Source organism: Diadema antillarum, unplaced genomic scaffold (assembly GCF_040938485.1).
Source record: "Diadema antillarum isolate AM-2024a unplaced genomic scaffold, OU_Dant_1.0 seq00000462_RagTag, whole genome shotgun sequence".
Lineage (NCBI taxonomy): Eukaryota > Metazoa > Echinodermata > Echinoidea > Diadematoida > Diadematidae > Diadema > Diadema antillarum.
This window is the reverse complement of record NW_027271433.1, coordinates 1362840-1376553: the sequence shown is the minus strand read 5'-3', so window position 1 is coordinate 1376553 and position 13714 is coordinate 1362840. Positions and strand designations below refer to the sequence as shown.

Below are 13714 nucleotides of genomic sequence, written 5' to 3'. Positions count from 1 at the left end.
GGCACATGAAAAAATATACTGTAAAAGTGGATATTTTCACGCGACTAATTTTTCGCGCTCAGCTGGGTAAGAAGAGTCTCGCATGTTTTTAATTCCGCGGAATTAAGATCTCAACTACTGGAACATATGGCAAGCAAAAATATTTGCATGCTTTTATTTTCGCCCAAGTTTCTGGTTGCGCGAAATGTGCGAAAATTTCAACACCACGAAAATTTCCACTTTTACAGTAGACAATCAATGAAATTGCAAGATACAAACTAACTTCAGAGTAGGCATTGCTCTGTGCCTAACGGTAAAAGACGAGTTTCAAGTGACATCATCAAGCCATGGCTCAACTTGCTGAGGGGCAGAAGTGCAGAAGAATTACATCCCGCATCCCATCATTTTATCAGGACAGCCAGGCATGTGGGTATGCAATACGCGTACCACACGCTAGAGCTATGTGCTTAATGCACACATGATTTGCTTTTGTTGACATCATGGAACGTCGTCGCTGAACTGCCAAATATGATTTAGTATGAAGCAAATATCAAAACACATTCTAGCACTAATTCATGTTATAACCCCCCCCCCCCCCCCCCCCCACGAAAACAACAACAACCACCACATAATATGTGTGGGTAGAAGGCTAAATACCATTGCTGTGACATTCAATGTTTGAGCCAAATCAATTACAGTTTTAGATTTGTAAAAACTGTGCATAAATGCATGGATGTTGCAAGTACAATGCGCATCCCGTTTGATGATACTACGCAGAGCACTAATTCGGCAATTCAAAAACAAAATACATCAATGCCAGAACAGAAGCCAGAAAAGAACGAAAGCCCACAAAGCTTGGACGCCTCACTCACATGGAGACTGGGCGGAGGGTAGGTGCCGGTTCCTCCTTCTTCCTTCCGGTCCCAGAGGGATGTGAGAGCCACGCCCGCCTCTCCCACCAGTCCATCAATCAGCATGATGTCACCCATCGTGTCGTTCCTGTCAATATCCATTAAGAGGTCAAAGAGAGAGATGCTCCCTATCAGGAAAGATCTTTGATGGCAAAACTGCATTCATGCATTATACAGTAAACAATGCAGGCATATCACACAGCCACGGGCCACAGCTAAGTGTAAAATAAGAAATTCTTTCACACTTGAAGCATTTGTTGATGAACTGAAGACTGGGACTCATTGATAATCAACATCTTCTATCTGTACTGTTTCACAGAGCAGAGGACTGGGTTACATTCACAATAAGCAAAATCTTTTGTTGTTTTTTTCATTCACTTTTATTTTCATAATATATAAGTATTGCACATCAGCCACATATCTATTTCACAATTTAAAGGAATCACATAAAAATCATACAATCAGCAAAATCTTATCTCTCTGATTCAGGGTTCTGCCTCTCTGCTAAATTCACTGACATTGACAGACAAGCCAGCGCCATTAACCAACTTCTTCATTCAATTCACATATTGTGCTGGTGCAAGAGTTCACTAAAAGAGCACGTTGAAAATCTTTTCATCTGTGACAGCAAATTTTACTCTAGGTCAGATGGGAGGGTATCAAAGATGAGACAGAGAAATGACCCTCACCTGCACATCTTGGTCAGCTCGGCTCGCCTCTGTGCGTACGTCATGCGGAGGAGGGACGATGGGTAGCAGAACTGACCGTCCCGCGGAAATCCCATGTTGTCTACAACAAAAGGAGAAATTGGGTTGGTCAAGGGACAAGGAGTCTTTCAAACGGATTCCTGTGATTTGGCTTCAGTTCAGTAAAATAGAAAGATTAAACGAGAACTTACCTGTTCGAAGCTTTAATCTCGATTCTATTAAGTAATAGGAGGGTGATATTACGTCAGGAGAGAGCCCGCCATGTGTGCATGCGCAGTAGAACCAATTTTCGAAGAGTGAAAAATGGATTGTCACTAGATGAAAGATAACGGGAACTTACAATCCTGTTCGAAACAATGCCGACTTACACTCCTGTTAGAACAGCAGGGTGGGTGTGGAGGGGACGTAATATCACCCTCCTATTACTTAATAGAATCGAGATTAAAGCTTCGAACAGGTAAGTTCTCGTTTAATCTTTCTATTCTATTGCGTAATACTCGTGAGATATTACGTCAGGAGACTTTAAAGCCTGTGACGATACATTTTTCCCCCAGACATAACATAAGTTATGTGAATAACTGAAGCACCTACCAAGAGGTCATTAGTTTTCTGCTACACGAGTGACAGCCTGCGAAAAGCTCATTTTGGCGTCTTTTGGCTTATTGTAGAAACGTCGAAACGTTCGTTCGTTTGACCATCCAGCCTGTTCAAGTACTGCAGTCACTGGTACATCACCCCTGGTCGCGGCTGAAGTTGATGCTGCTCGAGTGCTATGCGCTTTGTACTTATCAGTGTTGATACCTGCTGATGTAAGCACTTCCTTCAGCCAACGAGCAATAGTTTGTGATGATACCCTTTTGTGGGGTTTCTTGTAGCTGATGAATAGCTGTCGTTCATCCCCCCTGAGCATACTTGTTTTCTCGATATACTCTCTGAGGTACCTTACTACGCACAGGCGTCTGTCTGGAGGATAAGATTCCAGGGTAACCGAAAACCCAACATTCCCTGGTCGGTTCTGTTTGATCAGTTTTTCAAAGTGAAAAGTAATTGAACTGTTTCTCAATTGTAAATGATCAAGATCCATGAATTTCAGAGACTGAATCCTTTGCGCTGAAGTCAAAGCAATGATCATGCACAGTTTTAATGTTAATTTCTTCAGAGACAGCGACTTTGCTGGTGACATAATACGCAACAATCTAAAAACAGGACCAACATCCCAGATTTCTTTGTATCTGGGCAAGGGAGTCCGTAGGTGAAAAACTCCTTTCAGGAACCGACAGACTAAGGGATGTGTACCAATTGTACACGAAGCGTCAGTTAGTGTCAAGAAAGATGATAAAGCACTGCGAGCTTGGTTTATGGTGCTGTAAGCTGCATGTTCCACATGATAGAGTTTACTGAGGAATTTGAGGACATCCGTAACATCTGCATAGTAGCAGTCGATATTGTTCTCACGGCAAAACTGGTACCATTTTTTAATGTAGATATTGTATTGCGCCTTGGTGGAATCTCTCCAAGAAGCAGCCATGATGTTAATGATGTCCCTCGAAATTCCATGGTGCTCTAGTGGTGTGCACATAGCCTGCAACAAATAAGATCAAGAGTTGCATGTAAGGGATGTGGTGTGTTCAAATTTGGGAGTGTTAGGAGTGTCTTGCTCCTGTGAAGCAACATAGGTTTCCCAATTGTCATTTCTCGCAAGAGGGGAAACCATGCTTGACTGGGCCAGTTGGGTACAATGATTATTCCATCTGCATTATCCTCCCTTATTTTTTGCAGGCATTTTGCAATCAGACAAAATGGGGGAAATGCGTAGAATTTCAATCCATTCCAATTGAGAGTGAATGCATCGACTGACACTGCTTCTGGGTCAGGTAACCATGAAACATAATTCTGTACTTGCTTATTCAGTCTAGATGCGAATAAATCAATTTCAGGTTCTCCAAATCTAGCAGTGATGGATTGAAAAATGTCCCTGTCAAGCATCCATTCTGTCCTGTCATCAAACTTTCTAGACAAGCGATCTGCTTCTTCGTTTAGTTTGCCTGGTAAATGTGATGCCGTTATCCACACATTGTGATCAATACACCACATCCAAATGTCTCTCGTAATGTTATTACATTCCACTGATTTCATTCCTCCCATGTTGTTTATGTAGGAAACTGCAGTGGTGTTATCCGTGCGGATGAGAATGTGCTCATCGTTAGCTCTACTACATAGTGATTGCAGCCCAAATTTTACGGCTAGTAGTTCAAGATAATTTATCTTACTGTCTTTGACATATCTTAACTCTTCTTCATTCCACCTACCCCCTGTGGAATTGTGTAGGTCAGTGGCACCCCAACCACTACCACTTGCGTCTGTACGAATTTCAACAGACGGATTGGGTCTTCTTAGTGGCATGAATGCCGACTGGACATTGGAAACCCACCAATTGAGTTCTTGTTTAGATTCAGGTGATAACGACATTCTCCTGTCAAAGTGACCTCTGTGCAATCTTAAGGCAACAACTTTCTCTTTCTCTGTGGCCCTATAAAACAAAGGCCCATACTGGACTGCTGGCGAGGCTGCCACCAGCTTTCCGATCACTTTGGCAACTTGCCTAATTGTAGTGCTCGAGGATAATCTGAGCTCTGAGCAGAGCGTCTTAATTTCATGCATTTTTGCCTCTGGCAATCGAAGAGTCATGTCTTCCGAGTTCAAGATAAAGCCCAAAAATTGGATCACTTTTTGTGGCTGTAGTACAGACTTGTCTGGGTGTACTAGAAATCCTAGGCTTTCGAAGCCCCGAGTGACTGCTTTAACAGAGTTCTTTGTCTGTTCTACTGTGTCCCCAATAATGAGTGTATCATCTAGATAACAAACCACAGTGTGGCCTTGCTGCCTTAACATTGCCAAGAGAGGTTTCAACAATTTCGTGAATAATCGAGGAGCAGTGCTCAAGCCATTAGGCAGGGCCTTATATTGCCAATACTGGCCTTCCCAAATAAATTTGAAGAATTTTCTGTGAGATGGGTGGATTGGGACTGCATAATATGCATCCTGGAGGTCGACTGATGCCATGTAGGCATTTCTTGACAAGAGCTGTGAGGCAGTATGGATATTTTCCATTTTGAAATGTTGGTAAGGTAAATACTTATTCAGATCTGTTAAATCTAGTATGAGGCGTGTACCTCCATTTTTCTTAGGTCTTGAGAAAATATTAGAGACAAAGTCTCCTGTTTCTCTGGAGCATTTTTCAATGACCCCCTTTTCAGACAGTTTATTAATCTCAATAGATAGAGCTCTTCTATCAGTTTCAGAAAGCCTGTAGCTTCTTGGGGGTTTGTTTCTGGATGGTGGCAACGTGGCCGCAAATTCTAGTTTGTAACCATTTATGACCTCTAAAATAGATGGGTCAGATGTAACAGCTCGCCAATTATCCTGAAAGGCATACAGTCGACCTCCAACTTTGGGAGAATCATGTGGGGTTTCTAGAGTTATTTCATCTCTCACCTCTGTAAGGCTTAGCGTTTCCGTTGTGTGTGAGGCGCTGGAGGCAGTGGCTTCTTGTTGCCTTGTGCTTGGCTCTGGCGGTACTGCCTCGGGTTCCGCTCTAAAAAAGGCCGGTCACCAGTACCAGAAAAAGGCCGAGTCGCAGTGGCAGGGGCACGAGATCTGGACCAGCCTGCTTCCTTGTAGCTTCGGTGGGTAGCACTAGCGAACCCCGGCGAGGGCCTAAATCCCCTGTAGGGATGTGGGCTTGAGTAGCTCTTTCTTTGTCCCTTCATCACCCCTGCCGTAACTTTCTGTTCTTCCATAAGGTCCTTAACCTTCTTGCTGAGGTTGTCGCCAAACAGTAGTTTGTTGGTAGTACCAACCATATTCTCTGGCTTGCACAGCCTGGCACATCTTGAGTCTAGGTCTGGTTTGATTAGCTCACGTCGTAAGCAATTCAACTCAAAAGAAGAACTGCAAAGTAGGGCCAGCGCATCTTGTTGTGGGTCCGTGATGTTGCCCGATGGAAGTGAACGGACAAAGGCATTAATGCCCTTTGTCATTGATTTCTGAATTTTTTGTAGTTTCAAGTCTCTTGACTTTGTATGTGTCGGAAGATTGTCCCAAATGAAGGGGTTCACTTTTGGGGAATCCATAGCTTGGCAGTTACTGGGCAGAGCATATTTAGCTGCTGTCTCCTCTAGTGCTTTGTTTTCCAGTTGATGTGTGAGCAAATATGTAGCTGACTGAGCAATTTCTTCCTCTATCGGTTCCCCGATATCTGCGTTCACTGCGAACTTCGCCGCAATATGTGGAACTTCGTCTGGCATGATTGGGTAGCATTCCTCGTCATCCGCGATTGAATGCGTTTGCCCCATACCGGCGCCCGTGTATTCACAATGCTCGCCACTGTATGGCTGCTGTGTACTCGTATGTGAATACGTATCATCGGTAGTGTGTGCAGCCCGTGGCTGCGGTGTAACTGCAGACGTATGCAATACTCCTGTAGAGTTTGCAGTACGATTTTCCGCCGGTAATCGCTGAATAACTGACTCCAGCAAGTCTTCCAATTTACTCAGTCTAGTGTTCACATCGGAGCTTGTCGATGACTTGGTTTTTGCCGGATTTGTAGGTTTGCTCTTCTTTACTTGCGCTGTGCGCTGAGCAGGTTTCGATTTCCCGCCATCTTGTGTAGCCGTAGGGGCACACAGCTCTGTGAGCTTCCCCTGTGCGGCGGCTGGTTGTCCGCCCGTGGCGGCGTGTGAAGCTGCCGTGGGCTCACGTGGAGCGGCAGCGCGAAATTTCTCTTTCACCGAGATCGGCGAAACCGATGAATCCATGATTTGATACTCGAAACTGCTTTCGATGCTCGAAAACTGTTTTGTCTGCCCAATAGCAGGGTACAGTTCTAGTGTCTTGGAGCAATTTTACCCCAAAACACATTCACTAGATAGGCAAAATCCGAAGAAAAATGCCAGAAAAAACGGAGGGATAAAATCCTCCGTCCGAATCTCAGCATGCACGATGACGTATTGGTTCTACTGCGCATGCACACATGGCGGGCTCTCTCCTGACGTAATATCTCACGAGTATTACGCAATAGAATTATTCAATTTCCACACGCCTTTCCATTATCACAAACTAAAGTGGTCCAAACCCATTCAACCCTCATGAGAATAATTACACATACATATATACTTAGGATCAATCCTACTCCAGTTATATTTCATTTGAACCACAGTACCATTAAACACGCGTTGATATGAAAATTAAAGAAAACAAAAGAGAATCCAGATTAGTTCAGCACCTGTTGATTAAAAGAGACAACATGAAAATGATTTCTAGCTGACAAGCATTCATATTATGATCCTCTTCCTTACAAGAAATCACTAACATGTCTTTACCAGGTTTTGTTTTGTTTTTTCTTCATATTTCTTCTTCCCCCCCTCCTCCTAAACTCTCATTTTCCTTCTCCTCATTTTCCTTCTTCCTCTTCTTCTTCTTCTGATTCCTCTTAATCTTCTTCTACCTCTTTTCACATTCAAGTGACAACTTCCTAGCATTTAAAGGGGCTATCAGTGGTCAGCCATATGGGAAATTTAGATATCAGGTAGGTGATTAACATCTAATTTTCAAGCATAGAAATAAATTCACCTGCACTCTCTGGTAGAAGGCCGCTGTGGGCAAACCAGAGGACCATCTTGAGGTGTTGGGAGAGAAGAGTGACCACACACAACTTTGTCTCCAGATCCTTCACCCCTACATGAAAAGAAACACAGAAAACAGCCAAACAGTCAAACAAACTATAGCATGACCATGAACAAATGTCAAGATTAAGCCGGTCATTTTAAGGACCACAATCACATCCAAGAGAGAATACATGGTGTACCGCAAAACCACCAGCTACCGAACATTCCACCACCATGGAAACTTTCAAAGGATGCTTAGGGGAGAGTTAAGTAATAAAGTCAGCCTAGTCTTGATCAAAATGTTTGATAACCCCCCTGATATACAGTTATGTTTATTTTAGCATTAAATATATAACACCTAATGATAAAATACAAGCAGGAACAAATTACAACACCACCACCAAATATAAGTCTTTTATGTCAGACACCAAGACATCGACTTGCTGGTACAGGGGTGTTCACAGTGGCTCAGTAAAAGACACGCCTACCTTGCTCTGTCGTTGTTCCTGATTGGTCGAGCAAGGCCTGGAAGAGAGTGACCATGTGACACAGCTGGGTGGAGTAGGACTCCAGGGTCTTGTATGTCTGTGAGTCGATGGACATCCCGTAGCCATCATAGAAGGATGTGCCTAAAGGACGCAAGCAATGATACAAAATCCACATTCAGATCAAGATGAGGAAGGGGCAAAACTGAAAAAGACTTGGAAGAAAACTCCAGAAACAAGAGACCCTGGGGTCTTGTGCTCATCCAAGTATTGCAAGTTCGCCTTCCACACATTCTTGTAGACCATTACCTCAGAACATAGAAAACTTGGTTGGGGGGTGGGGCAGTTTTGAGGGCCTCCAGGGGGCATGGTGTCCATTTGTGTCTATTTGGGTGTCCATTTGCAGAAAATACTTGCAAAGTATTAAGGTTTTCTAATTGGGGGATTCTGGGATTTCCTGGATGTCCAAGGGGAAGGGGTGGGGCATTGTGCCCATTTATATGAATATATGTCATGTTACCCTAGTGACAACACCTGCCAAGTTTGTTAACTAATTTACATGGTAGTCTGTTATTTTTTCTTCTAAATCTAAGTAAAAGATGAAAACTACAGTCAGCAATCTACACACTCATAGGACTTACTTAGCTTTTCACTTCTTGTTCTGGAGGAAAAAAACAAGTAAAGATTCCTTGATTTGAAGGCTATACCTCTCTCCCCAATGCCCTCCCCTCCCACCCCTACCCCCACCCCCAAATTTGAATAAATAGATATTTTTTTAAAGCACATTGAGTCAGTGGGGCCCCTAAGTGGAGAATGGTGTCCATTTATTTAATAGAAACTGTTGTGCAAAATAGGAAGATGTACAGAGTATAGAGAAAGGAAGGATTTTGCCCAATGACAAGGTCTACAAAGGAACTAAAATTGAAAGGGTCATCAGAACTTGCTACAAAATGAAAAGGTGTACAAGAAGAGGTACTGACAAGAAAACACTTATCCAAATGGCACTACTGAGAATGAGAGGCTTATCTAAAGAGTACTGCATAAAGAAAGGGTCTACACAAGAGCTGGGAATGAAAGGGATATAGAAACTGTTCTGCAAAATGAAAGGGTGCACAAAGTATTTGAGAAGGAAAGGCTTATCTACAGTGTACTCCCAAATGAAAGTTTCTACAAAAGAGCTGGGAATGAAAGGGTGTACAGATTATTTGAGAAAAAAAAAGGGTTATCTACAGTGTACTCCCAAATGAAAGAGTCTACAAAAGAGCTGGGAGTGAAAGGGTTATAGAAACTCTTCTTCAAAATGAAAGGGTGCACAGATCATTTGAGAATAAAAGGGTTACCTACAGTGTACTGCCAAATGAAAGGGTCTACAAAAGAGCTAGGAATGAGAGGGTTATAGAAACTGATCTTCAAAATGAAAGGGTGCACAGATTATTTGAGAACAAAAGGATTATCTACAGTGTATTGCCAAATGAAAGGGTCTACAAAAGAGCTGGGAGTGAAAGGGTTATAGAAACTGTTCTTCAAAATGAAAGGGTGTACAGATTATTTGAGAATGAGAGGCTTATCTAAAGAGTACTGCATAAAGAAAGAATCTACAAAAGAGCTGGGAATGAAAGGGTTATAGAAACTGTTCTTCAAAATGAAAGGGTGCACAGATTATTTGAGAATAAAAGGGTTATCTACAGTGTACTCCCAAATGAAAGGGTCTACAAAAACACTGGGATTGAAAGGGTTATAGAAACTGTTCAGCAAAATGAAAGGGTGCACAGATTATTTGAGAATAAAAGGGTTATCTACGGGGTCCTGCCAAATGAAAGGGTCTACAAAAGAGCTAGGAATGAAAAGGGTTATAGAAACTGTTAAGGAAAATGAAAGGGTGTACAAAGTATTTGAGAATAAAAGGGTTGTCTACGGGATCCTGCCAAATGAAAGGGTCTACGAAAGGGTTGGGAATGGTAGGGTTATAGAAACTGTTCTGCAAACTGAAAGGGTATACAGAGGTACTGAGAATTAGAGGCTTATGTAAAGGGTATTTCCTAAAGAAGGGGTCTATAAAAGAGCTGGGAATTGAATGGATATATAAATTGTTCTGCAAAATAAATAGGGTGTACAGTAGTACTGAGAATATAACGGTCATCTAAATGATACTGCCAAATAAAAGGGTCAACAATGAGCTGGGGATGGGAGGGTTATAGATCTTTTTTTTATTTTTTTTTTATTTTTTATTTTTTGCAAAATGAAAGGGTGCACAGAGGTACTGGGAATGAAAGGGTTATCAAAAGGGTACAGTAACTCACAAGAGTCTACAACAGAGCTAAGAATGAAGGGCTTATAGAAACTGTTGTGCAAAATGCAAGTGTGTAGAAAGTTACAGCACATTACTTCTACAATACATGAAAATGTGAATGAAAACCAGTAGCAAAATAAAAATCTGTACAAAGCTGCTATATTTGGCATTCTTGAAAGGCTTACAAGGAGGGGAAGAAAGCTTACACATGTCATCCACTGACTGCTTGATGCTTGCCACCTTGCCCCAGGCCCACTCCAAGATGGATCGAAGATTCATGCCGGAAGTGAAATCTGTATGGTAGTTAAAGGCATGAAATGTTAATATGGACCTAGGGACAATATCACTTCAAGATCATCTCATGACGCATCCCTTTGCAATACTTTCTCTACAGACTTTGGGTAATGTCAAATATTTGAGGCATTTGAATCTTCAAAAGCAAAGTATTTCCATTTTCATTTCCCTCATCATATCAACGATAATCTAGGTCAATGATCATTTTTGCTGTCTTAATCTTTTTTACCATTAATTTGTCCCGACAATCGCATATTTCACCCTTACTACAACACCACCACCATCCCTGTAACAACTATCACTATCAATCTTAACAACATCAATATCAAAAACATCACTACTTACCTTGTCTAGCCATCCTTTCTTCTATACCACCACCAATTTTATATTATTGCCTTAATATTCACATACACAAACACTGTATGTAGCAACATAATCATCAATAACCATCAAAATCATCACAACAGTCTTACTAATATTTTCCTACTAGTCAACTGGCACAATCACTGTCTTAGTAGTCATTATCACCATCATAATCAATACAATCACATTCATTGCACCCTCACACTCACAAATACCAAAATCATCTGCATCATTGCAACTACCATCCCCATCATCATCACCAATATCACCATGGTAACCATGGGATGCGAGAACAGCTCACCTCCTTGGCTCCAGCTGCTGATGCAGGCCACCAGGAACCCCAGTAGGTTGTGCTCCAGTGCTACGGTCAGTATGGCCTCCCGCTGGCTGGCCTATAGTGACCACAAGAAACACATAGGGCTAATCACATACTGGTATGTAAAACTTTTGAGCATGTATTGTGTACATGTGCATGTGCACTTGTGTGTGTCTGTGTGTGTATGCACAAATATGTGTGAAAGTTCATGTGCATGCAGATTTTATATATCTTTTGAGATAATATAATTAATGGTAGTAGTAGTGGTGGTGGTGGTGGGAGTAGTAGAAGTAGTCGTAGTAGTTGCAGTAGTAGAAGTAGTAGTAGTAGTAGTAGTAGAAGTAGTAGTAGTAGTAGTAGTAGTAGTAGTAGTAGTAGTAGTAGTAGTAGTAGTAGTAGTAGTAGTAGTAGTAGTAGTAGTAGTAGTATTTTGGTATGCATACTCATCAGACCATCAGAAATACATTTCAGAACAAAGCAAGCAAGTGCTTGAGTCATGCTTTATGCATGTACAAAATGTACAACATGGTGGTAGCCTTACAAACATACATAAATTCACATGGTGCAATATTTTGATGAATATTTTGAATGGATTGCCTGATTTCCCTTAATATTTCTGAAGTGTTCTCACTTAATCTTGCCCATCTGCTACATCCACACACCACAATGTTGGGGGAAAATATGCCTTCAACTAATAACTCAATTCACATTCCAAAAGAGGCAAAAGTCAGAAAGAAAAAGAAATAGAAAAAGGGAGAGACAGAGAGAAAGTGACATAGAAAGAAGGACAAAAAGATGGAAAGAGAAATACAGAGAGGAAAAGAGAGAAAAAAGGGGGCGTGGCAATAACGCTGACCTGGTTGAGATTGGCTGGTGTCTGGTCTATATAGTTCCTTCGCTGGATGAGATGCGCATTCCAGCATCTCAAGTAGAAACTCCTGGGCTCTCTGAGGACGACTGGACCTTGGCTACATAGGTCAGCTAGAATCTGTCCATTTGACCAGAATGACACATATTTTCAAAGTATTCAGTACATTTCCAGAAATTTGTCGCTAATTTTGTTTATTTGTATGTTTGTTTGTTTGTATTATTTCTTTTTCAAAAAAGGATGAGGATATATTCATAAATCATGCAACTGCTATTATTCCTCCTACTACTGTATTTCCTATGAATATCCCTCAAGGCTTTTTGGCCATACAAAATACATAATAATGAAGTACACTGTAACATTTATATCTGTGTGTTCATTCATGGTAGAATGCATTTCACATAACAGCTACTTTTTCTGATGGAAAAGCTAACTCCTTGCAAAATTGTCTCACAAGACCCAATTTGCAAACTGTATGGATATATTGGATATATGGACATATGTTCAATATTCAGTAATATACAGTAATTCAATGCCATTATGAACCCTGCCAATATACCAATTTTGTTTCTAAAGAACAACCTGTAAAGGCAAAACAGAAAAGATCATATATAACAGGTTATGGCTTCTATCAGCCTTGAGCAATTTTGTGGGCTAGCTGAACAGGGATTCAGGCAACACTTTGTCTCCGAATCAATCAGAAGACAGCAGACAGCAGAGAGAAATGGTGTAATCATTTGGCTTGAGAAACTCCATAGGAGTAGATGAAAGCTCACCCACAAAATTGTTAAAAGTTGGTAGAAGCTATTACCTCCTGTTACATTATCATCCCAAACCGATGAAATTTGTGTGAGTGTATGTGTATGTGTGTGTGTGTGTGTGTGTGTGTGTGTGTGTGTGTGTGTCAGACAAGATCATGTATGTCCAGTTAGAAACATATTGGTACCTTTCTCTGGATGCCGAGAAACTCTGCATGAACCAGACTGGATTCTGCCAGGCACACCAGACGGAAGCTGAGGGCGGAGGGGTGGAGGTGGTCCTCCGGAACCGGCTGGTAGGTGGACTGGTACTTGGTGATGCTGCTCTTATCCAAGAACACATTCTACATCAATACAAACACACATAAATGAATTAAAGGGGTATAGCACGCAATCTTTATGAATTTTAATATTTGTGTGATATCTACTTATTCAAATTTAAGCACTCAATCTTACTAAGCCGTGCTCTGAGCAATGAATAGGACAAAAACAGGAAGTAAAACTCATTGGCAACGACAATGAAAGAATTATCAGATAAAGCTGAAATGGACCATAAAATGTACTCTACTGACCCTATGAGGACGGACTGACTTTGCTATAACACGCATTTCCCAAAGACGCCTGCCCAAGTATACTCAGGAGTCGTCCTTAACAGGTTAACACATTTTACTCATGACTCATAGCCCACATGTGACTTCACAGAATGGCCAATTTGTATTCGACTGATCACAACTTCCAAAAATCATAACTCTCTTAGTTTTAACCAGAATTTGCTCAAACTTCTCACTGTCTTGTCCCTCTAATCTTTCTGCTTTCTATTCACAGAAACTAATTTTTCAGGGCAGACTTCCTCTTTAATTCACTGCCCAACTCACCAGTGCAAAGTCCGGCGAGGCTGCCTCCATCACAGATTCCAGATTGTAGAAGGAGAAGTACGGCGTCTGTTCTCGCATGTCGTCTGGCCTGGAATGTGAAGAGAAACATCACATCTCAGGCTTACCATAGAACAGTGGTTTACATGGAAGGCACTTCACACTGTGAGAGGTACTCTCATATCGTGACTGAGTCTCACATTGT

General features: G+C 41.6%; 1 protein-coding gene across 1 annotated transcript in view; it reads right to left on the bottom strand.

Annotated features, from left to right (window-relative positions):
- The window catches only part of LOC139733179 (protein ELYS-like), a 43975-nt gene that overhangs the window by 17347 nt on the left and 12914 nt on the right, over window positions 1–13714 (bottom strand). The window contains exons 9-17 of the mRNA XM_071644022.1: window positions 13513–13600; window positions 12826–12981; window positions 11868–11999; window positions 10997–11087; window positions 10245–10331; window positions 7752–7892; window positions 7229–7333; window positions 1580–1679; window positions 852–978 (exon numbers count right to left, since the gene is read on the bottom strand). Coding sequence (XP_071500123.1) covers window positions 852–978; window positions 1580–1679; window positions 7229–7333; window positions 7752–7892; window positions 10245–10331; window positions 10997–11087; window positions 11868–11999; window positions 12826–12981; window positions 13513–13600 — 1027 coding nt within the window. The remainder of the gene's footprint in view (window positions 1–851; window positions 979–1579; window positions 1680–7228; window positions 7334–7751; window positions 7893–10244; window positions 10332–10996; window positions 11088–11867; window positions 12000–12825; window positions 12982–13512; window positions 13601–13714) is intronic.